We start from the raw sequence: 23,280 nt of genomic DNA, 5'->3' as shown, positions 1-23,280 counted from the left end.
ATTCTCGTACTGTTATTTGATAGCCATTCGAGAGCAAAGAAGATTGCTTGTTACTGCTTAGGTTCTGGTATGAGATAAAAAGACTCCTACATTATATTGTAGTATCCATACTGAACGAAATGCAAGCATTGTGATGTTGATAAAGTTTGTTGATATTGGGTTGTTGCTACATCCCAGTAGCCGTTGATTGAGCAATGTGATCATACTAATTGCTTTTTCTCCATAACTTGCTGTGTATGCAAAAAAATTATGCAAGTCCTCTTGCATGTTTAGAAGATAAACTGGTGCATAATATACGCACTATATATAATATACGCACTATATGTAACATATGCGCAATATAATATGCGCAGTATAAAAGAAGTGTCTCATCCAGTTTGTTTGCATGCCTGCAGGCTTTCTTCTCCCAGCTGGGTCCCATGAAAGCCCTCCTGGTGAGCAAAAACAAGACCCACCGAGAGCTGCGAGAGGAAGTCGGGGCCTGCCCAGGCTTGGACACTTCCAGGGTTGATGCAAGGATGGCCCAGCTCAACGAACGCTTCCAGGCACGTCCATGACTCACTTTATGCTTGCATGCTCTTTTTGCACAGTTTGCACATTGCCACTATGATTGCCATTGGCACAATGATTGGCCGTGGTCAGTGGCCATCGGACTACGTCGTCTCATAGTCATACACTCCGCACATTCCTGACGGTTTTGCACGTGTGAACTATCACCCTTAAAATGGCCGAATTTTGTGCAGAGTATTCCAGAGTTCCTACGAGTTTAAGTGCATGTTTTCAGCACCTTAGCTAACACCTATCTCTTATTCAGTACCAAATATCACCTCCAAGCAGACACCACCAGCTCTGCTTGCCACTGAGTGCCGTCAACCTGGGCTGGCTTTCTTGAAGCTTTATATACACACTACCAGAGGCATATTTGCTCATCGGAAACTCGGCATATATGATGGAGTCTGCCATTACGTGCCACTAAAGGTTGCACAGGCCTCTTAATGACACGAAAGTGATTGGTGGCAGTGTCAGTACCTGTTGCAACATGTATGTGGTGCTCCGCGCTGCAGAACTGTGCCTCGCTGGCTGAGCAGTGGGAGCGTGCTCTGCAAGAGGCGGCCAACCGGTGGGAGAATGTGTATGACGCTGAGAAGAGAGCTTTGGACTGGCTCAGCAAAGCAGAGGTGCACGTCTCCGACAGGAGGGATCCCGAGGCCGCTAGGGTGAGCTTGCCAACTTTGTGACTAATTCTGAGTTCTCGATGCTGTTGGCAGTGCTTCACTACGCAGAGATGCAAAAGTCAGAAAGAAGCCTTGCTTACAGTTGCGCCCTTGTGTAGTTGCTCACAGTTACATTAAAAGGATGGCAAAATTTTTGTTAACCACTGTTGGTCAAAATTCTTGTTTGTACATTTTAAAAAAGCCATTGTGTTGAAAAACTGAGAGTTCCCATTTGCAGTGTGTAGGGCATCACTATGTTAGGTTCAAGAGAGAGATTTGTGGACGATTAGAGAGCACCATATAATCATGGCTGAGTTCTTGAAATTCTATTTTTTTTTATTTCGCGATGGAAAAAAGATGCATCATGCAGGCTGCACTGCAGGATGTGAAAAGCTGCGATCTAGGCTAGACGTTGTTGGGTTATTTTTTTTAATTAAAAAAACCTTGCACAGTTTTTCATTTACTGTCATGGGGTTGGAGTTGTTTCAATAATTTTTGTGGCATAAACAGAAGTTACTACATTGAATTATCACTGCATGCATATACCTTCAGGCATTCTTCAGCAAGCCCTATGAGCACATCCTGCTGCGGGTGATCCAGACTAGTAAAGATGTTCTGGCCACTTTGCCTCCTGAAGATCACCCGGCCATCGAGGCCAGAGTTCAGCATATCAAGGAAAAGTGGAAGGTAATTGCTCTCACTCGCCTTTTGCTCATTGTGCCCTATTAGGACTTTAGGATAAGTGAGGAAAACTCCTCAAACATTGAGTTTTTGGAAGAGAATATTGACTTTCATTACACTCCATATTGTTCACAACAGAGATACTATGAAATTGTTATGAAATGTTGTTTTTCAGCCCTCCTGGGAAGCTGCATTGTCAGAAAATAAACAAGCATATAGCTTAGTTCTCTTGTACTATAATGCACATTATAAACTGCATGGGTGAAGGCCATCGTGCTTTGTTTACTTTGTTAAGTTGATGTTGTTAACTTTGTCAGCGCAAACCGCTCAACTCTGTTGCTATAGCTTGAGATTACCTACAGGTGATATATATTTGTTTCTTTGTTTTTTCGTCTAGTTACTTGGATTAGTTGTAGAAACTAGCTCGTGTAGCAGCATTTCTTGACAGAGTAAATGGTTGTCAGGAGCCATTTGTTTTAATTGAAGAATCTTTTTGGTTTTATATTCCTTAAGCATGGGCATTATGCTTTGTTTATCTTGTGCTGAAAACATGCCTTTTTTTGGTCCAACAGGCAGTGCAACAGAAGCTGCCTCGGCTCAACGATGACGAGCTCTTTTCAGAACTCAGTGAATCGTTTGGCCGCAACTTGGAGACTCTCAACAAGGAGCTAGATGAAGAACAGAAGCTCATCGACAAGGGTGGAAACTTCCGTGTCATTCTTACTCGTCACGAAGTGAGTTGGGGCTCTGGTTACTGTCCTTGTCAAGTCCAGAGCACAAATTTGCCCACTTGCTGGCGTGGCACATCCTGTGAACTCTGCAGTGCAATATATCCGTGAACTTGGGGGTTTTCAAACTCGGTTTCGCAGAATTCTTGGGTTCCTTGGAGTGCTTTTTTGTGTTCCACAAGTGCCAAAATCCATCCATTCTTTCCTTTCGCCCACTTAATTTTGGGAGTAATCATGTTGGAGTTGCCTTCAGCACACTGCTTCACTACCAATGTATGTAGCCAATCATTACTAATTTTATTTTTCTATTTTTTTTTTTGAGGAGCCATGTGTCTGCATACCCTGTCTTGCATGCATGTCGGGCTGGCAGGGACTGAAGCCAAGACAAATGCGGTTCCTTGGCATCCTTTGAAAGCCACTGTGGTTCTTCGAGGCTAAAAAGATTAAGAATCACCGACCTAGATTATGGCACCATGTTAATTCCTTGCTTTTGCTTTGCACTTTTGCGTACATCTCAAGAGGGTGTTGGTAGGAGCATTGTCTGGGTCCTAAAGATTGTGCTCACTTGTGTTTGTGGTTGCAGGAGTACTTCAACAAGTCCCGAGAGATGGGCACGCTGCAGGACTGCCTGGAGGAGATGCAGCAGCTGGCGCAGTCATGCCCCAGCCACCAGGCGCCCCTGTCCGACTGTCAGAACCGCTTCAGGGTGTTGCATGAGCGCATCACTACCACGCACCGCCTCCTGCAGGTGCCCAAGGACGACTGGGTCGAGTACTCCAAGAAGTGAGTGTACAGTGTCTGCCTGAGAGAACGGGGGACAGTACTGACGTGATCAGTCCGGCGCACGGCTCAAAGCTAGTGCTATCCACTACAGTTTTTCTTTTAACCCTTTCCTGTCAAGTACGAAGTTAAAAATTTTTTAGTGGGAAGTTTTAAAAGTTTGAAGCGAGTGGAGCAGTTTCCAGGGCTGCACAGTTAAGTAAAGGCAGCTGAGGTCATCAAAAACATTGCTCGAACTGTGTATGTTTGTACTACCTGCTTATTTACCCTAATTCAACACATTCAGATAGGTACGTGTCGGCCTTACTGCCGAATTGTTTGGTTCAGTGTCAACAAACATAAAGTATAAAGGCTTTGTGCCTTGGGAATTGCTTAGCCAAAATATGCTGGTGTAACATGCTTTGCCATCACCGTTTTTGTCATCATTATGACTTCTTCACCGCTACATCAAGAAAATACACACGCATGCAAGCACAGAAAGCACCATAGGTGGTGATTGTTACAAGAACAAAAATATCATCAGTAGCCAAACAATCCTCTTCATAGCTTGCAACCCTTCCATGATCGGGTTGAAAGAAAGGACATTAGAAAGAGTGCAATTTTAACTCTCAGAGCTTTGTTGGTGTATGGAAAACATCACAGTGCAGCCTTTCTAATGAATTCCTACAGTTGCAGCCTCTCTAAAGGCAGTTTGTTTCACTGTGTGCTGTTTTGTTTTGTACTTATCGATCGGTCATTTAATCCTTTCATATATTCCACAGTGGAGCAGTGGCTAAAAGGTTTGTGCTGAAAGAATGTTACTGGCAGTGCAGCAGAAAAATTAGTGCAGCTGTTGGACATGGGAGCAGTATTTTTAATTCAAGTGCAAAAATCAATGAACATTAGAATGTGGGAAGGCTGACCGCACAGAAAGCAGCCGTCATATTTTTTGCGCTTTGCAGGAAGCCTCATACTCCAGCCATTGTATCTATGGGAAATATTTTCCTGCATTAATTTGCTTAAATAGCGGTTCAGGCGAACGAGGATGGCAACTTTAAAAAAAAAATGCTTCTGATACTGTTTTGCCTGAAATTGGAAAAATCTGCGACTTTACTGCTGAGGTCAAATTCTTCATTGTAGAGATCATGATGGATGAGGCCCCCAAAAAATGGTCAGCATGGGTCCAGATGAACCTTGCACGTGTTTGTGGACTCGTTCTCATCTGCTCGAAGGTGCTCTTTCAGATTTTCTTGAATCACTGAAACTTGACCTTGGTGGCATAATTTGCATGCAGGTTTAATGGCCTCCTCAGTTGGATGGACCAAGTGGACCAGCGTATCGAGCAGCTCATGCAGAGCGACACCAGCTCAGCCTCCGCCTATGAAACCCAGAGGACAGAGTTCCTGGTACGTGTGGCCCTTGCTTTTTGCACGCAAAAGAGCAACTCTAAATACTTTTGTAGCTTTTTCTCTGAAACTGTGTGTCATGGTACAGTCTGCAGCTAGAATCAATGATGATACCATTTATTTAGGTTAACCACACTTGTATTGAACATCTATACTGCAGTTTAGTTTGCAGGAAGGCTGAACATAAAACATCAACATAACAGGCTGCTTGCTTTCTCTATCCTCCACTGTCACATTTAGCGGAGAGCGACTGATTGTAACTGTAGAAAAAATTTGTTGGTCTTGTTGACTGGCACAAAATCGATCACCTTCCTATTGATGCCGACTGTACACAATTTCTGGTCTTGGCACCTGCTTGGGATTTTGTGTTTAAATTCAGCACCTCAAGCAATGATTTTGAGGCTTGCTGAATCAAAGTAAGGGTATCGAACGTGGGAAAATTTGAGGCCTGCAGATAATTACTTGCCAGTAGTTTTGTCGCTTTAGAACTTATGCTTGTGATCAGGTGCAGCTTCCATTAAAACATCGACAGAAATTGCATGTTACAAAGATAGGTGATCTACTGAATGTGAGAAGTCGTTACAGGCGGACCTAATATTTTTAAAGAGCTCTCTTGACCTGCTATGTAATATATAGGGGATCAGACTCCATAATGCGTACAAAGCAATATAGTTGCATTGGTGCCATGTTTGTCCACGATCACTTTATTTCACTACCACACACTAAAGCACATGAGTCCGACTCTCACCTCTGCTTATGTGATCCCGATCCACCAGCAATTAACGAAGCCGTGGCATTTGCAAACATGCCGGAAAGCTCATTTGCACATGTTGTTTTCCTTCATTTTTACGATTCATCAACTAGCCCAACTCCAGGCTGTTAATATGGGATTCATTTGCCACCCACACCTCGTGGATACTTTTGTTCATGCATATTTCATTAACTTATTAGTATAACAAGCTGAATTTTAAAAAAATGTGTGCTTTGAACAGTGTGATTTGTGCAACAGCTTTGAGGTTTGCTCAATGCGATATGATAATTTGGATGTGTTGGAATTCAGTCCAATTATTTCAGTTAGTTTAAATTCATTGAATCAATATGATTGAATTGGACTCAGTCAGTTTGGATTCCACTGATTCCAATCATTGCACAAATGTCGGTGCACAGCTGCAAAAGATGTGCCAGTGCAGCCATTAAACCTGTGCGTGCCTGAAAAGGGGGGTATGCATCTTACGCAGTGGTTGACCGCGCTCCATTTTTCCTTGTTTCAACCAGGACATTTGTGAGACGGTGGATGCACGCCGCGGTGACCTGGACTGGCTGAGCCAGCGCCTGGAGTCGCTGGTGCCCGGCATGGAGCCTGACGAGGCCAAGAAGGAGAAGGAGCGCCTGGCCGGCCTGGTGGCCCGCTACGGTGCCCTCCTGCCGGTCATGGAGACCACCACCGTAGTCTCAGAGACCGTCTCCAAATGCTACCTGTACCGTGAAGAAGTCACCCAGGTACTACGTGCACCCCAACCTGGCAAACTTAATGCTTTGGGCAGGATTTGGAGCGCACAAAATGCTGGGTGTAGCAGGGCAGAACTACTGCAGAGGAGGCAGTTAAAGAAGTACTAGGAGCATCTGGGTAGAACCTAAGCACTGCAGAGTTCTTTGTTGCAAACTTGAAGTTAGTTCATGTACTTATAGCGTAAAACGGATTTGCATTTTGTGCAGCAGCTGGCCTTTTTTTTAAATTTTTCTTCAACTTGTTTTTTTTTTTATGCTGTGTACACATCAGCGCTTACCAATTCATTCAACTTCTTCTTGGTAGGGATGGTACAGAATTTATCTGGTCCTTAAATAAATAGGACACGAGAAAGATGGGTAACAGCATTATGTTATTCACTTGTGTTATTATTCCAACTAGCCAACTTCAAGATCTGTTGTCTGGTCTTCTGCATGGATTTACAGGAGCCCTGTTTGTGCATGTAATATTGTTGTTTTACTTGTGAAATAGTTACATGCAGACAGCACGAGCATATTTTTGGGGATTACAAAGCTCTCAGGGTACGTAAATGCTCGAAAGCAGAAAATTTCAGATCCTTTATGCCAAGATATGCTGTGCAAGTGGTAATGCAGGGTGTTATTTGCGTAGTCTTTAAAGCCGTTTCAGCTGTAGTGTTATTCACACTCACAGGTTACACGCTGGCTCAGAGAAGTTCGAGAAACGAAGGTACTTCCTGAGGAAATTCCTCTTGACAGCCCAGAGAAACTGGAACAGATGGTGCAAAAACAGAAGGTAAGGCCGATCCTCTTTCGGGAAAAACCTGCACATAATTATTCCTACATTTTATGATTCTGTGAACATTGTGTGAGAAATGTGATTCTGTGAACAGCATGTGATGTGGCTTGTAATGCTAAACATATTTAAAATCTTTGCGCAGAATAACACTGGACGGGAGGGAGAAACACGCACACACACATGAGCGCGCTCGTGTCCTGTGTTATTCTGCGCAAAGTTTTTAAATATGTCGCTACACCAACTGGCCCAACGTTCTACCCTATTATGCTAAACATGTTTTGAATAACAAACAATGGCACCCCTAGTCCATGTGTGAGTACTATATTAAACTTTGTGTATGAACAGTGAGATTTTGCGATGTTTTTGTACCTTGAGATGCCTCGCCGTGCAGCCTTGGCCAACAGCTTATTGATCTTGTCATGAAAGCTGCAGGGCATTAGCTAGTTGCAGTTGTAGTGTGACGGTATGACTGAGAAAGCTCCGTCCCTTCTTTGTTTAGGAAGTGGTCGAGGAACTAGAGAAACGTCAGGGAAGTGTCCTGGAAAGCATCAAGTCAGGAAAAGACCTGCAAAGTGAGAAGGGTGCCCCCGAATTTGTGTCCATTGACGTGAAGAAACTAGAAGAGGAATGGTCCCAGGTCTACCATGAGGCAGTTGAAAAACTGGACCGGATGACAGTAAGTCTCTCCCTCTCGAGTGTAGGTATTATGCTTCAATGTAACTGTTTCCTACCCCATATTCACTGAGTAAGAACACACACGGTGGGAAACTCCCCAATGGCATGATCATGTGCAAATGGGCGTCTAACATCACATATGACAAAGAGGTGCCAGTGGAGATGCGTGCAGTGGCGACACTTTGTGGCGTTGAATGGAAGCTTCTTTTGCTGCACTTCTTAAAGAAGCGACAGCAAAACAGGGTGTTGAGTGTGTTTTAAAAGCGGTAAAAAACTTAAAATGGCCCTGAAAGATGTAACAAGTGCATGGACAGTTTTGTGTTTCCAACCACCGTACAGCGGCTGTGCATGCAAATTGCTCCAAGTTGCATGAAGTGCAGTGACACTATTGCATTGCCCTAAAGGGTAAAACATGAAGTGTATCTTTCTAAAGTTCTCGTAGAACCGTGCTTTAATTCAGCAGTCGTGACAGAGTGAAGCTTGTTGAACACCAGGAATGTCTGTTCTCTTCCTGCAGAAAGACAGCCAACGGTGGCAGGAGTTTGAGAAGCTCCGGCAGGAGATTCTGCGGCTTCTGGCTCAAGCCGAGCAGGAGCTGGTCAACATCGGACTCCTGGCTGACATGGAGCAAAAGAAACTGGAACAGTGCATCAAGGAGAAGCAGGTCGGTGGAAGGCAGGAATCGGGGTGGAAATTTGACTGATGTTAAGTCATACCTAATAGCTACATGTCGTTGCTGTTTAAGTTATTGTTGCATGTGATGTAAGCTACATGTTACAAGAGGTGCTTAGTGTTACATGAGCTTCTTATTGCTATGTAACATGAAGCTATCTGAGGTATTTCGCTTTATGCTAAGTAAGAATGGTTGTAATCCTCATGATGAATAGGCTTTATAAATTTATTTGGCAGTTCGTGATGAGCTGAACTAACAGTAAGGCAAATACTGCTTGTTATGTCAAATCGGATTATGTTATAGTTGTTATAGTCCACAAAAGGGCTAGGGCTATTCAGTACTGTCTTGGTGCCTGAAAAGATTTTATTGTCAGTAGTAGCTGCCATGAGTTATACAATTGATAAAGCCTTAGAATGGTAAATCCGCATCATCGTTTCACGATTGTAGCTCATAATGGAGACTGTTTCTGGTGACAGTGTTTTTTCGCACCGGCGCCATGCAGGAAGCCGCCAAGAAGCTGCAGGAGTCCATGGACAGCATGCTTTCCCGGCTGCGAACTCTGGCCGACGAGCTGTCTGCGCAGCTGGGACCCCAGAGGGAGGACGTGCTGCGCGCCGAGCTGGACAAGACGGAGCGCAAGACGACCACCATCTTGACCACGGTGCACGAAACGGTGCATCGGCTGGAGACAGCAGCCAGCAAGGGCACTGACCTGTCCGACCGCCTGTCCCGCCTTAGCCAGTGGCTGGACACGGCCCAGGACAAGCTGACGGCGGCCACCGAGGGCCCCGTCCCCGTCCCCGAGCAGTTGGAGGAGGTGCAGGTGCGCCAGTTTTCGCATTTCTTTGGCCTGAGCAAGTGATTTGCTGCACTTCAGCAAACTAATGGGGCCCTAGATGCTGCCCTAAGGGGGGACACTGGTTTTAGACCTATTTTCCTTATTTTTTAGTCCAATCCTAATGAAACCGTATCACCTTGCTCAGTTTTTGATCCTGATTTCAAATATGAAATTGCTCTTTTAATTAATTTTTTGGTTCCTAAGATATTTAATTTTAATGAGTCATTTATTAGTACCTTGGCACAAAAAAAATGGCTCAATAAAAAATAATTTTTAACACATGGCTACATAGTATGGTGAGTAAAGAGTGCAATAATCAAAGCGCTTTTTTTATTTTACCCTCATTAGTAATTTTTTACAGCACTTAGAATAGCAGCATTCAAAGTGTGAATATCATGCATCGATAAACTTTGCAAAATTATAAATTCTTGAAGCATGATTGAACAATTGTGCTTCGACTATTGCATACAATGTGCCTTCAGCTTCCCTTAGCAAACAATATGACATGTCTATCTGTTCTAGACGTTGAAATATTGACGTACCAAGACAGCCAGGTGTTCAAAATTTTCATGGTGTTAAATTGCCTGCTCCTGCACAAATTGAGCCCACACAGTGATCTTAATTTAATATTATGGCCAAATACCGATTTCCTACAGGAGAAAACTGTTAGAGTTGAAGAATATTACCTACAGGCTTCAAAAATGTCATTTTTAATAAATTGGATTTGGGTCATTTTTTGGTCCGAAAGACCAGTGTCCCTCCTTAAAGGGACCTTGATAAAGGGGCCGTGAGAAAGGAGTCTTCATAAAAGGGCCTTTATAAAGGGGCACTAATAGACAGCCTTGCTAAACGGGCCCTGACACTCTCGTGTCACCTTTACGTTTTTTTTCTTCTGTTCTTTGCTATCCTTTACAACTTCTGCTGCATTTGAAAGCTCTTGTTAGGTCGCTGTAGGTGAAATTACAGCTCTGACTATTTTCTATGCTTGAGAGGAAAAAGATGTTTTGTGCACAAGCACATTGTCAAAAGGGAAGATGAATGTAAAGGGACAACATCTTGTGTGTGCAGGACCTGAGCAAGGAGATTGAGGCCAAGCGTGAGGTGCTCGAGCGGCTGGAGAAGGAGACGCAGGAGCTGCAAGGCCAGCGGCCCGAACTGGCCGAGCTGGCCACGTCGCTGCAGTCACAGCTCAAGGAACTCGACCAGGAGGGCAAGGAGGTGAAGCAGGAGCTCAGCGACCGGCAGATCCGCATCGAGGTGCTCCGCGAGCGCACTGTGCACGAGCGCAAGGAGCTGGACGAGACCGAGGCCAACTTGGACCAGGGCCTGCCCACACCGGATTCGCTCGAGCAGCTGGCCACCAAGCGAGCACAGCTTGAGGTGAAGTCCTGATCGGCCCCACTTCTCTACATTTAATTAACTCTAATTGCCCACCTGCTACATGATGTAATTTCTATCCTCTGCACTTATGCACCTTTTCTGCATCTTGTTTTTGTCTTTGAGGTTTTAGTATCAATTGCAGAGTACCTGTGTGCCCCATTTTTCAGGAATTAACTGACTGATTGGTCCAAGGTATATTACTTTATGAGTCCTTTCATCACTTATCAGAAACAAACTTATGGCTTCTAAAACCTGCAACCAATGGTCACTGGCAGTTTTCATAAGCAGAACATATGTCTGCAGAAGAATGGTGAGTTGGGCGAGTTGGATGTAGTTCATTTTGGCGGTAAATTCAGCGCGGAGGGACGAATAATAATAATAATTGGTTTTTGGGGAACGGAAATGCGCAGTATCTGTCTCATATATTGTTGGACACCTGAACCGCCCTAAGGGAAGGGATAAAGGAGGGAGTGAAAGAAGAAAGGAAGAGAGAGGTGCCGTAGTGGAGGGCTCCAGAATAATTTCGACCACCTGGGGATCTTTAACGTGCACTGACATCGCACAGCACACGGGCGCCTTAGCGTTTCGCCTCCATCGAAGTGCAGCCCCCGCGGTCAGGTTCAAAAGACACTGGAATGGGGACAAAACAAGCGCTGTTTTGTCCCCTGTCCAGTGTTTTTCGTCCCTCCGCGCTGAATTTACCGCCAAAAAGAACATATGTCTGCTTCTGAAAATTGGCCTCGTGGAGTAACTGAATTTTGAAATGGGACTCTGCAACTTTTATCGCTCGACTACGTTGTCCCTAGCAGTGTAGAGCAACCAACTTGAGTTTCTTGCTCACTGGAGATAACATTATTTTAGTGCAGATTTGAGTATACTGCCGATGAAAGGGGTCTTGAATGCATAATGTCATATGTGATATTCATTGACACGGTAGAGATAAGTCACTGACAGTAACTCTTAGCTAACAGCCCACCAACATTCTCTGCTATCAAAATTTTGTATTGTATGTAGCTTCAATCTTCCTGCTTATAGGAGCAGCCTTCGCAACTTTAGCACTTTATGTTCTTGATTGGCGAAGTTTTAGAAGGAACACAGTAGAATTTTGCTACTTTCTCACGCAACTTGGGAATAAAGGTCTCAAGTACATTTTGCACTTCAGTGATTCCTGCTGTCAGCTTTATGCATCTGATGTAAAAGTACTGAACTTCACTGTCTTCGGAATGCTCCTGCTTGCCTTCTGTACACCCGCTCCTATTCATCGGTGGCTGCTGTTCAGTAAAAACGAAACGTAGGTACAGCCAATTGGCCGTAATTCAAATAGCAGCTGTTCATCCGCCTTGCAATTCAGCCATGCAGGAGCCTGCATAAACTTTGTGTGTGCATTGTGCATTGTGTATGACGTCTATTCTCTGCTGCTTTCTCGCAGAAACTTTATGAGTTGACGAAGAAGAAGATCGACGCTCTTTATGACCTGGCCGCCGAAGCGGGTTCAGATGAGCCTGACCTGCAGCGCACCCTTGCAGAAATCATGGAGCGGTGGAAACAGATCAAGAATCTCCTGGAGGTGAGACACTCAGAACTGTCCTCCTTTCTCTTCTGTTTTTGTGCTCCCTGGTTGCCCCATATTCGAGCTAGGGGACAGAAGAACTAATGTTTTGCATCTAGAAAATCACTAAGCTGGAGTATATGCTTTCCCTGCAACCATTTTTGACATTTTATATTGTATTTACACGAATACAACGCGAATTTTTTTTCTTCACTTCATTGGCTTGAGAACGCATATCTCGTTATGTTCGGAACCAAGGTATGAATATGACAGACTTTTTTCTCGCTCAAGATAGCTACGGTGACCTTCACCACCAGAGACACAAGCTGCAGGGAGAAGCCAACTTCTGGACGACCTTGGGGCAACGCGGCGCTTATGGGGAAAGTAGAGCGTGGTAATGAACGTGAGAAGAAGTCAGCGCAGACCTTTGTGAAAGTTTAGGCACTGAAAGAGTTGAGTGGAATAATGAACAGAAAGAAGGGTGAACGAGTATAGGACTAGGCAGCATGAGATGCGCCGCAGTGGTGGTGCAACAATGACGGCAGCCACTGCAACGTAGAACACTGCGTGCGCTACCGCGTTGGAGGCTTTGCTGTGATCAATAATGTCGCATACATTTCTGAAGTGTTGCCTCTCAAATAATATCTATGTATTCATTGCCTCGCTATTTTTGCTAGTCGTCGCCATTCGTTTTCGGGCCCACGGCGCCTTGGCTGTAGTTGGTTTGAACTGCCTGTGATTGTGTTATATTCGTAATATTTCTTTTTTCTTTTCGTGAGGCCTCGAACTCTCCCGCCGTTTTATATTCGCGGTCATTTTGTTTTTGTGTTTATGCGGTATGTTCTTACTACAACAAGGAATATTATGCAACTAAAGAAGGTGCAGTATATGGTTGATTTTCTGCAGCTTATCAAAAATGATGCCAGTCATTCTGTGACCTGGGAAAAGAGGCTGGTACTACCACTTATTTTTAAAAGTGTCTGGTGCTTTTCTTGCATGATGTATCAAATTTGATTTGATTTGCTTTGGAGAATTTTTAGCTGGCATAAAAGTTGATGCATAGTTTTTGTTTGTGACGATAGAATGCAGAGCTAAACAGCTTCTTCAGTCTGAGTTGAATAATAAAGTTTTTGTATAACTAATGTTATAATCAGGTTAGTCGTTCTTTCTCTTTTGTGGTAACATGACACTTTTTCTAATTCTAAGCATATTAGGATAGAGTAAATTCACTGTTGTGCCCAGAAGCCTCGTGATTAATTTCTTTAATGAGCCACCGCAATCAGGATTTGTGCTAAGGCACGCAGAGAAAGGCAAGCAGGTAAACGTGCTAGGCAAAAAGTGTTTGTGTATGCACTTTCCTAGCAGTGACAGAAAGGGTAAGGGGGGGGGGGGGGGGGTGAGAAGGTCTGATTGTGGTAGCTTCGGCATGCTCTGAACATTTTAATTGTGTACTATGTCATGAGTACAAATTTTCGCTATTTTCTTATGAACAAATGTGTGTTACAGAGTAGTCCTGATGATGATGATGATGATGATAGTGAATTTTAATAACGCAAGGGCATCTGCGGCCAATGAACGCCATGACACAAGGTATTTTCCATTTCTCAAGGTGGGTTCCAAGACCCATTTCCCAAGCATTTCACCCTGATTAAGCCGAGCACCTGGCCAGGGGAAGCTTGTACCCATTGTATCATCGGCGGGCACCAGGCAGCACTGGGAATCGAACCCCGCACCTCCCGCATGCGAGGTGGATGCTCAACCACTAGGCCACGGCTGTGGTCTTATAGAGCAGTCCTAAGCTTTGAGTTTGGAAATGTTCCGAAGTTTGCAACAAGTATTGATCAATTTGCAGCCAAATTGGCTGCAGTAATGTTAGATTTGATGCTTGAGAGTATTAAATATTTGCACAGCTCTATTGCACAAATTTTTTGCTGTGATATGTATATACGATGCACCTGAGTATTTCATGTTTTCATGTATTGCACCGCAGGCCTGGCTGGAGTCGCTGAACAACACTGGTGACAGGTGGAAGGTCATTGTGACACGGGTGGAGGAAGTGGTCACCTGGGTGACTGAGAAAGAGCGGCAGATGGAGGAACCACTGAAAGGAACCACGCCACCCGAGATGGAGAAACAGAAGGAGTCACTGAGGGTGAGAGTTGGAGCTGATTTTTCAGAATTGGATAGTTATCTTATACCAGCACGAGCATTGTAAGGGCTTTAACTCTTGGGATGGAATATTGTGCAGAAACCAAATTTTGAACATAGTGTTTAATAATAACATTTCAGTCGTATTGTCAATTCGTAAAATTTGAGCAGCTGGCATTTTAGCTTTCTGACTTTGTTTGAACACTCTGTGGGCACAGTATCTTGACCATGATGTTATATATGGCTGTATATCTAATGTGATGTGTACAAGTGTCAATAAATGTGCAAAAAAACAGCTTTGGAGATAAACATTTTATTCTGGTGCACTTTGGAAATTATTGATTTTTCTCTGTAACACATCAGAGAATATAAACATTTTCAAAACTAAATTTTAAAGTGTACAAAATCAGTATTTTCAGTCCCATCAAAATAAAGGGACTCAGTATTATGTTTCTTGTGCTATGCAGTGTATCTATGTCTTAGTGGCTTTTGTTGTTTAAAATTTTTATCTTTATTAATGCTACACTGAAAAACTGTTCTCCGCTATCACTAGAGCTCATTGCAATGCTGTTTAGGTGAATGCATGTATGAAATCAATGCACAACGGCCAGCTTCGTCATGTTTGGCCAAAAACCGATGGAAGTAGCTTTAAGATCAAACCCGCGCAAAGAGCCTGTTGTGCATTCACTGTGTTGTCTTCTTTTCCTCGTGTGCAGCGCCTTGCCAATGAAGTGACTCAGAAGCAACAGACCTTGAGCGAGTTGCAGAGCAGCATTGAGCAACTGGGACCCGGTCTGTCCCACACGGCGTTGGCGTCATTGCATGCTCAGGTGAGCAGCTGGCAACAAAGCACGCAGAAAACAACGAGGATGAAGACAAGAAAAGATGCTATCTCTGTAGCGCTTGTGCCTTTTCTCGTCTTCATCCCCGTCATTTTCTGCATGCTTTGTTGTCAAGAATGGATTATCAACTAGCCCAAACCCACACCTTATTGAGCAGCTGGATTCAGTGACAATTCTGTAGACTTGTCAGAAGAACAAATGTGCATTTCTTTTACCGCTGTCACAGATCACGTTATCGGCCAACATCTTTTCGGAGACCGTGTATCATCTTTGTCTGGGCCAGCTGCTGAAAAATGTAAACTATGGAATGCTGGCCTTCTGAGCAGTCGGTGTTATTTATTACTCAATCAATATGTTGTTACTTTCTTTGATGATACTGGAGGAAATAGGCTATACAGGAGGAGGTTATCAACTCAAATAGATTATCAGTGGAAGTGATGAGGTTGAATAGTGCTTAAGAATTAAGATTGTCAGCTGAAGCTGACAAGGTGTTAGAATCATGACGTCTATTGCAATGACATAGGTCTTGGTTTTTTCTTTAAGGGGGAAGCTGGTCTTAGAAAGAAATTTTTATTAATGAAGTCACAATTATAAAATCTTCAGGGAACATGTATATTTGCTTGCTGATTCCAAATATATAATTTAATTTAATGTACAACAAATACTTGTGCACTTAATGCAATATGTTATGTAACTTTTTGTGGAGAGTTTTAACAAAATTCTGCTGCAGGGAACTTGCTAGATTGTATGCCGTCGGCTTGTCTTGACATCAAGCTATGCAATAAGGGTAAAATTATTATCCTGCCTATCATAGAAGTTGAGCTACAGGGTTTTGAACTTGGTACTCCACAAATGGGAAGAAAAATTTGTATTCCTGTTTCTGAAGTGCCAACTTCAAAATCCTGTAACACAACTTTTATGACAGGTAGGTTAATAATTTTACTTTTACTGCATAGCTTAATGTCAAGAGAAACTAATGGCATGCATTCTAGCAAGTTCCCTGCAGTAGAATTTCTTGAAAGCTCTCCACAAAATGTTGCAAAACATATTGCATAAGTGCTCAAGGAATTGTTGTACATGAAATTAGATAACATATTTAGAATTAGCATGCAAAAAGACATGTTCTCTGAAGATTTCATAATTCGGCCTCATTAACAAAAAATTTTGTCTAAGACCCTCTTCCCCCCTTAGCCAGAATCTTAAAATTTTTCTTTGCCTGATTTATCATTAGCGTATAGAATAATATTTGCATCTTTCTGTGCACTTATCCGTAGTAGTAGTAGATTACTTCAGCTGTTCCGCGTTGTTAGACAAAGTGACTGGACTCAGTGTGCGTGTCTTTTGCCGTGCCATGCAGGTGTCGGAGCTGCGCAAGCGTGCCAATGACCTGGCGACCGCGGTGCGCCAACTGGTGAGCCAGCTGACCTCGCAGCTGTCTGAGCGGGAGGAGCTCATGCGGCGTGTGGAGCTGTGCCATGCCGTGCTCAACCAGCTGAGGCAGGAGGCCGAGGAGGCTAGCGACATCAACATGGGCCAGTTGGAGGGACAGCTGCGCAAAGTGCAGGTGAGCGCGCAGCAGTTGGCTTGGCCAAAATTTCCGCGCATGTCTTCCATGTTTTTTGCCAAATTTATTTGTGCATTTGCTTCTTTGTAAAGATGCGTTTCTCACTAGTAGTACTAGTATTAATATTCTGCTGTGGTGTTTCCGTTTCAACAACCGAACTATGGCTGTGACGTGTAAGGTGGGTTTAGGTCATGCGAGGCATGCAAAACATTGCACTGTAATCGCTGATACGCAGTTTTAACTCACTGCACCACTTTAGCCAACTTGCTTCAAGAGCCAGAGTGACAACAAATGATGTGTCAGTGATTATATTTGTTCGTTTTTTTCTTGTCTTATGTGACCTTAAGCCACCTTTGATGTCAAAGCCATTGTTCGGTTGTTGAAAGTGAAATCAAAATAGCGCCAGTAAAGAAACTCAATTACAAATTATTTATCAGTCATAGGCAAGTACCACATGGTTATCCATGTATTCTAATGAATAGATATCACTACAGGGAAGAAAACATCCAATTAAAACTAGATGTCGGTATTCTTTTAAAGATGTTTTTAGCCCCAAACTTTATAAGTGAAGAGGTTGAGCATGTTAGTCTTCGCATCTGTTGGGTTGAATTTGAGAGGGCTGGACGCCAGCCAGTGTACTCGTCCAGAATACAAGCAGGGACTCGTAAAGAAAACGCAAGAAAAGCTTTTGTTCAGGGCAGGTGCAGGCAGCTTTGCTGCCCAATGGGGAGTGCCCCAAAAGGCCAACTTAATGAAACATGTAAACAAGCATGTTCACATACCAGTTTTCCTTCCCTTCTTAACAGGAAAATAGAAAAATAGCACACAAACCAATGTTAATATGCGTTGCAGCGTTCCCTAGAAAGAAGTTCAAGAGAGGAAAGTCTGCTGTGGGTCACGTGACAGGTCATGTGTTTCAAGGAGCATCTGTCAACCAGAAGTGGTGGCTGCTGTAGTGGCGTCTAGTGCCATATATAAGTATGGTCATATGTGTCTTAATAAGCAGAGTTGGTACTAATGTGTTATAGTCGGATCCATGAGCGCCTGCTTGTCTTGCTTGTGGAGGTTGCCTGAGGCTTTTGCAGCGCCGACTTTTATGTTATATAAGAGTTTAGTTCATTGTCTCGAAATGGAAACAAGCCCTTTTTGTTGCATTTGATATCATTATCTGCATTTTTTGCAGCAGCTGAAATTATAAATTGATGTGTAAGTGTCTTTTTTATCTTCACAGCCTAAGTCGGTGCGTGTCCGTTTTTCCAGATAACTAAGGAGGAACTGGTGAGCAAGAAAACTGAAATTGAGACACTTGGAAAAACACTCTCGGAGCTGTCCGAGACCCTTCCACCAGAACCGTCAGAACAGCTCCTCAAGAGCCTGGAGAACCTCAAGGCTACGCTGGAGGAACTGTGCAAACTTCTGGACAAACGAGAGGAGCTCCTCCAGGATGTCATCAAGTTCCAGTCTTGGCAGAAGGACTTCATTGAGCAGGTCAGCCCTATATCTTGCGTCGTTGACTGATAGTTTACTTTAATTGTGTTGAAAATTCTGTCTAGTATTCAGATTTTTTTTTTTTACATACGAGCTGTGAAACAGTTTTTATTTCAGTAGTTGAAAGTTTGCATCTGTGTACAGTAATCATTAAGGGGGGATGAGGGTCTTAAAAACTTGATTTTTTTTTCTTGTCAACATAACCTGTTGAAACTTGGCACGCAGATCTATCATAGAATGCTTTTTCCAAATACACATTTACATTTCAAATATCTCACCTGGAAAGAAATTTATAGCAAAATAACATCCCAATTAGATCATTTCTTACTGGCCTTTATGATAATTTTTCAGTTAAAGGACGTTTTTTTAAGAATATGTAGACATTTCTAAAGGTCCACCACACATCCTAAAGCTTTCCTTTTTCCTTTAAACATGATTGATTAGTAATTAGCCCAAGTGTGGGATAATTACAGCCACATTGCTTTTTGGTTCCAACTTTGTTATTCATTCATGATAAACAAAACAAATTTATAGCCATTTTATTGACTTTAGGATGTGCTGTGGGCCTTTGCAAATATCTGCTTATTCTTAAAAAAGCTTTCTTTTACTGATAAATTACTATAAAGGCCCGTAAGAAATGACCTAATTAGGATATGTTAATTTGCCATATATTTCCTTTCAGGTGAGATATTTGAAATTTTAATACATTTTAAAAATCAGCATCCTATGATATACCTGCATGCTAAGTTTCAGCAAGGTATGTTAACAAATAAGAAAAAAATTTTGAGACCCTCATACCCCCTTAAGTAGCTTTCACTATTTCAGCCCTCGAATTAGTGATAACTGACTCTTCAGTTTTCAGACGTTAGTAAGCCTCGCATTGAACACACAAATAAAGTAACATGAAACTCAAAAACATACCTTAAAGGCTGCAGAAAATATTTTTGTGTATGTTTTTATTTCTTTGCTTTCCCTTACAGGAAATTCTACTGCGCCCAATGCTTATTAGGTTGCTTTTTTCCGACATGCTGTAGAGCTTGAATGAACACACTGCTCTTGTGAAAACAAATGCAGTTGCTGGAGATCACGACTTGCACACTACTATTATGTGCTTGCCACATTTGCGCAGGTACGACTGGTGCAGCAAAATGTCGAAGCGCAGCGTGCCAAGGTGGACAACCTTGAGGAAACGGCCAAGGAGCTGCGCAACTTGAATGAGCAGCTGAAGAAGAAAATACCCGAGGCCACCAGCACGGACAAGCTGGCCACCGAGGTGCAGATAACCTTCAGGGACAGCAGCACCAACAACGTGACGAGCATCCGTGGGCAGACGGACAAATTGCAAGGGCACCTGGACAAGGTAGAATTGAATTCAAATTGCTGAAATCAGTTTTGCTGTTTCTTGAAAAGTCTTTCTGTGTCTTCGTGGCACACTGCCATCCTGATGGAGTGAGAAACGATGGGCCCAGTTTTCAAACAGTAGGAATGCGCATTTATTTCAAACATGACCATGTGATTGTAATACCGAATTTTAATTTTTGATTCCTTCAGCATGCATGCTGATGTTACTAGTGGTAAATTTGTGACGTTGCTTGTAAAGGTCAGTGCAAAGTTACGTAAAAAATGTGAAAGGCGGTTCCAGCGGAAACACAGACTCATACACAAGAAAAGAGGTGCTAGGCGCACTAACGGATGCTGCGTTCGTCCATGTCTGACACCGCTTTTCTGGTGTACGCGTCTTTGAGTTTTGTGTTTTTCAAGTTCAACATGCACCAACTGGCCCAAGAGCTATTGTTTTTACAAAAAATGTAGGCTTTTTATATAAGCTTATATGTTTTGAGCTTCTAAATTACAAGCAAAAATTCATGTTGTACAGTATTTTTGCGCATGAACTCGAAGAATGAGATGTAACAGAGGAAAACAAACTTTTTCTGTTAATTTGCCCTTTCGAAAATAGAGCTGTACTTTCCTACCAAGCTATCTACTACGTTAAGCAGTTCTGACACTGAATGTCTCAGGAAAACTGCGATGGATTAAGATCGGGCTTAATCATCTTATTTTTGGTACTTCTAAGTGCCTCGCATCTTCCCAAATTTTGTTATATATCATTGTCCGAATTTCAATCCCTCAGGTGGGGAAAGTGCTGCAGAAGAAGCAGGAGGAAGTCACTCAGCTGGAGAATAAGTGGGACAACTTCAACAAGAAGCTGGGGGACACGAAGGAGTTTGTGACCGTCACGACCGAGAAGCTGCACGCTCTGCAGCCAAAATCGGCCACACCCGAGGGCCTGGCCACCATGGTTGAAGAAGTGGAGGTGAGCTGTACAGAGGACAGCGAAGCCACCCTGACCACTCTTTAAGGGGAACACCGAGGTCTGATCGAAGTTGGCTTGTACAGATAGTTTACCGCGCTATAACAGCAAAGATGCTGCCTTCACTGAACACTGAGTTTTTTGTTGTTTACTAGGAAGCGCAAAAAACGGACGAGGGACGGAGTAGGGGACACAAAAACACGTTCACGAGCGCTTCTCGGCAAAAACGCACAAACCGGATGTGCTATTCAGGACAGTTGTTAGCAAGAAGGGCTCATGGCAACATAGCGTCAGCCGCTTCTTGCTTAGCAAGCTTAAGCACATTCCTGTTGATGACCCTTTTCTGATAAAGAAGTCACAAGAAGTTGCTGATTTAAAAAAAAAAAGATAAATAAATAAAACCTACTCCCTCTCTTGTCCGTTTTTTGTGCTTCCTAGTAAACAACATGCATCACCAACTAGTCTGGCAGCTTGCTCTCCTGGACTAGAGTTTTTATAAGCTAGAAAAGGCCTAGAAAGAAAAAACAGGTGTCGCCACGACTGACTGATTTCACAAGTAAGCTGTGGTGTATTGACAGTTTTTTTTGATGTGATCACTTCATACGGTGATCGCGGAGTTTTCTACTCTGTAGAATAACATCGGTGGTAGACATCACTGCTTCGAGTTGAGTGGCAGCAAAATGTTTGAAGTGCTATTTTCTCAGCAATGAATGCACCTTTGCTATTGGACAAGCATCAACGTGCTCAGGATGGTCCACATAATCTTATTTTACTAAGAACAAGAACTAGATAGAGTTATCCTCAGTGTACCAGCTGTCTGGTATTTTTCTTGGCTGGCTACGCCGCCTGCATTCAGGAAGTTCAAGCAATTTCTTCCAAGTTCCTTTTTCCGCTACAATACAGTGCTACAAAATAGTGCTATAAAACAGTGCTGCACTGTGGCACTTGGTGCTTGATCCCTTGAAGTCTGAGCTAAAAATATGTGATCTGTCTCATCGCTGAGGGTTGGTGCCAGTACGAAACACTGTGTAGAACTGGGCAAGAGAGAGAAGACCTTCGATGACGGGAAAGGTGTTGCGCACTTTAGGTCAAGCCAAAAATAGGGCTAGCCTCTTTCATTGAACTGGTTTTGGTCAGGTCACTTCCCTATTTAGGACCGCAGCGGTAGCCTAGTGGTCTGAGCATTCACCTCGCATGCGGGAGGTGCGGGGTGTGATTGGAAACCACTGCTATAGGGTGCTTCATTGACTAGTCCTGTGTACTTGTGTCAACAGCAACTGCAGAAGAAGCTGAAGGAGCAGCAGGCAGTCCAGGAGGCCACCCAGCAGTTGGGCCGCTCGCTCATCGAAGCGGACGCCTCCTGCTTCCCCAAGGTCCAGGAGCCTCTGGGTTCCCTAGCCTCCGACTGGGAGAACCTCACCTCCGAGGCGACCAGGGCACAAAAGCTGCTGGCGTCCACCCAGACTCTCTGGAAGGAATGCCAGCAATTGGAGGTGGGCATAATGTGTGGCCCCCGTTTCTATTTATGTTGTATACCTGAATTGAACTTCATTGAACTGAATTATATTGAATCGAATTGAAGGCCTAGGTTCGACTGCTTCAGTCTCACTGCGACATAAACACACGGAACAGCAAAGTTAAAGTAATAACCTTGTCATATTTTTTACCTTTGGCAAAAGAATTATGTCCAATAGTCGAGCAGTAAAACTGCTGCCATGGAACTTTACCACTGATATGACTTTATCGCATGTAAGGCAGCAGTGAGAAAAACCTAACCTATAAGGGGGGAGCCTGGTCATGAAAAGAAAAATTTTATTACTGAAGTCGCAGTTTAGAAACCTTCAGGGAACATGTATTTTTGTGTGCCGATTCTAAATATCTCATTTAATTTCATGTAAAACAATTCCTTGAGCACTTATGTAATTTTTATGCATGTATCTTGTGAAGAGCTTTAAAAAAAATTTGCTGCGGGAAACTTGCTGATATGTATGCCATTGGGTTCTCTTGATACTAAGGAATGCAATAAGGGGAAAATTGTCTTCCTGCCTATCATAAGTTATAGGGTTTTAAAGTTGTCGCTTCAGAAATGCGAAGAAAAGTGTGTATTCTCGTTTCTGAAGTGGCAGCTTCAATACCCTATAACTCAAGTTCTATAATAGCGAGGATGATAATTTTACCCTTATTGCATTCCTTAGTACCAAGACGACCCAATGGCATACATTTCAGCGATCCTACAGCAAATTTTCTCCCAAGCTCTTCGCAAAATAATTGCATAAAAATTATATAAGTGCCCAAGAAATTGTTTTACATGAAATTAAATTACATATTTAGAATCAGCGCACAAAAATACATGTTCCGTGAAGGTTTCATAATTATTACTACATTAATAAAATTTTCTTTTCAAGACCAGGCTCCCCCCCTTAAGGCAATATGTCGGCGGCGTTACACATTGTGAAAGTAGTGATAATATACTGTTATAATAAAATAAAATGTATGTTATTACAAAATAAAAACAAAATGTCAACAGACAAAGAACTGTTAGCAAAAGGTAGGCTTGGGTAGATTTTTACCAGTGGTTGCGAAAATGAAGACATACTTTCTCATCGTTGCATTAAACCATGATGACAAACACTCAGCAACAAAGTGGCACTTGGTGGAGGTCAGCTGACCAGTATATTATTAACAATAGTCAGTACAACTTTGTAAAGAGAGATGAGCTGGTGCCTGCTATTTGACATAA

The 23,280-nt window shown here is 43.0% G+C and overlaps 1 protein-coding gene across 1 annotated transcript in view; it reads left to right on the top strand.

The window, feature by feature from the left end:
• The window catches only part of LOC144134475 (uncharacterized), a 377,143-nt gene that overhangs the window by 115,566 nt on the left and 238,297 nt on the right, over positions 1–23,280 (top strand). The window contains exons 18-37 of the mRNA XM_077667385.1: positions 396–545; positions 1,065–1,217; positions 1,767–1,901; positions 2,468–2,629; positions 3,207–3,406; positions 4,677–4,788; positions 6,064–6,288; positions 6,968–7,069; positions 7,572–7,748; positions 8,265–8,411; positions 8,923–9,243; positions 10,327–10,638; positions 12,068–12,205; positions 14,178–14,339; positions 15,052–15,165; positions 16,535–16,741; positions 18,002–18,229; positions 19,359–19,589; positions 20,361–20,543; positions 21,815–22,033. Coding sequence (XP_077523511.1) covers positions 396–545; positions 1,065–1,217; positions 1,767–1,901; positions 2,468–2,629; positions 3,207–3,406; positions 4,677–4,788; positions 6,064–6,288; positions 6,968–7,069; positions 7,572–7,748; positions 8,265–8,411; positions 8,923–9,243; positions 10,327–10,638; positions 12,068–12,205; positions 14,178–14,339; positions 15,052–15,165; positions 16,535–16,741; positions 18,002–18,229; positions 19,359–19,589; positions 20,361–20,543; positions 21,815–22,033 — 3,678 coding nt within the window. The remainder of the gene's footprint in view (positions 1–395; positions 546–1,064; positions 1,218–1,766; positions 1,902–2,467; positions 2,630–3,206; positions 3,407–4,676; positions 4,789–6,063; positions 6,289–6,967; positions 7,070–7,571; positions 7,749–8,264; positions 8,412–8,922; positions 9,244–10,326; positions 10,639–12,067; positions 12,206–14,177; positions 14,340–15,051; positions 15,166–16,534; positions 16,742–18,001; positions 18,230–19,358; positions 19,590–20,360; positions 20,544–21,814; positions 22,034–23,280) is intronic.

This window comes from Amblyomma americanum, chromosome 5 (assembly GCF_052857255.1).
Source record: "Amblyomma americanum isolate KBUSLIRL-KWMA chromosome 5, ASM5285725v1, whole genome shotgun sequence".
NCBI classification, from domain to species: domain Eukaryota; kingdom Metazoa; phylum Arthropoda; class Arachnida; order Ixodida; family Ixodidae; genus Amblyomma; species Amblyomma americanum.
This window is presented reverse-complemented; position numbering and strand designations above follow the sequence as displayed.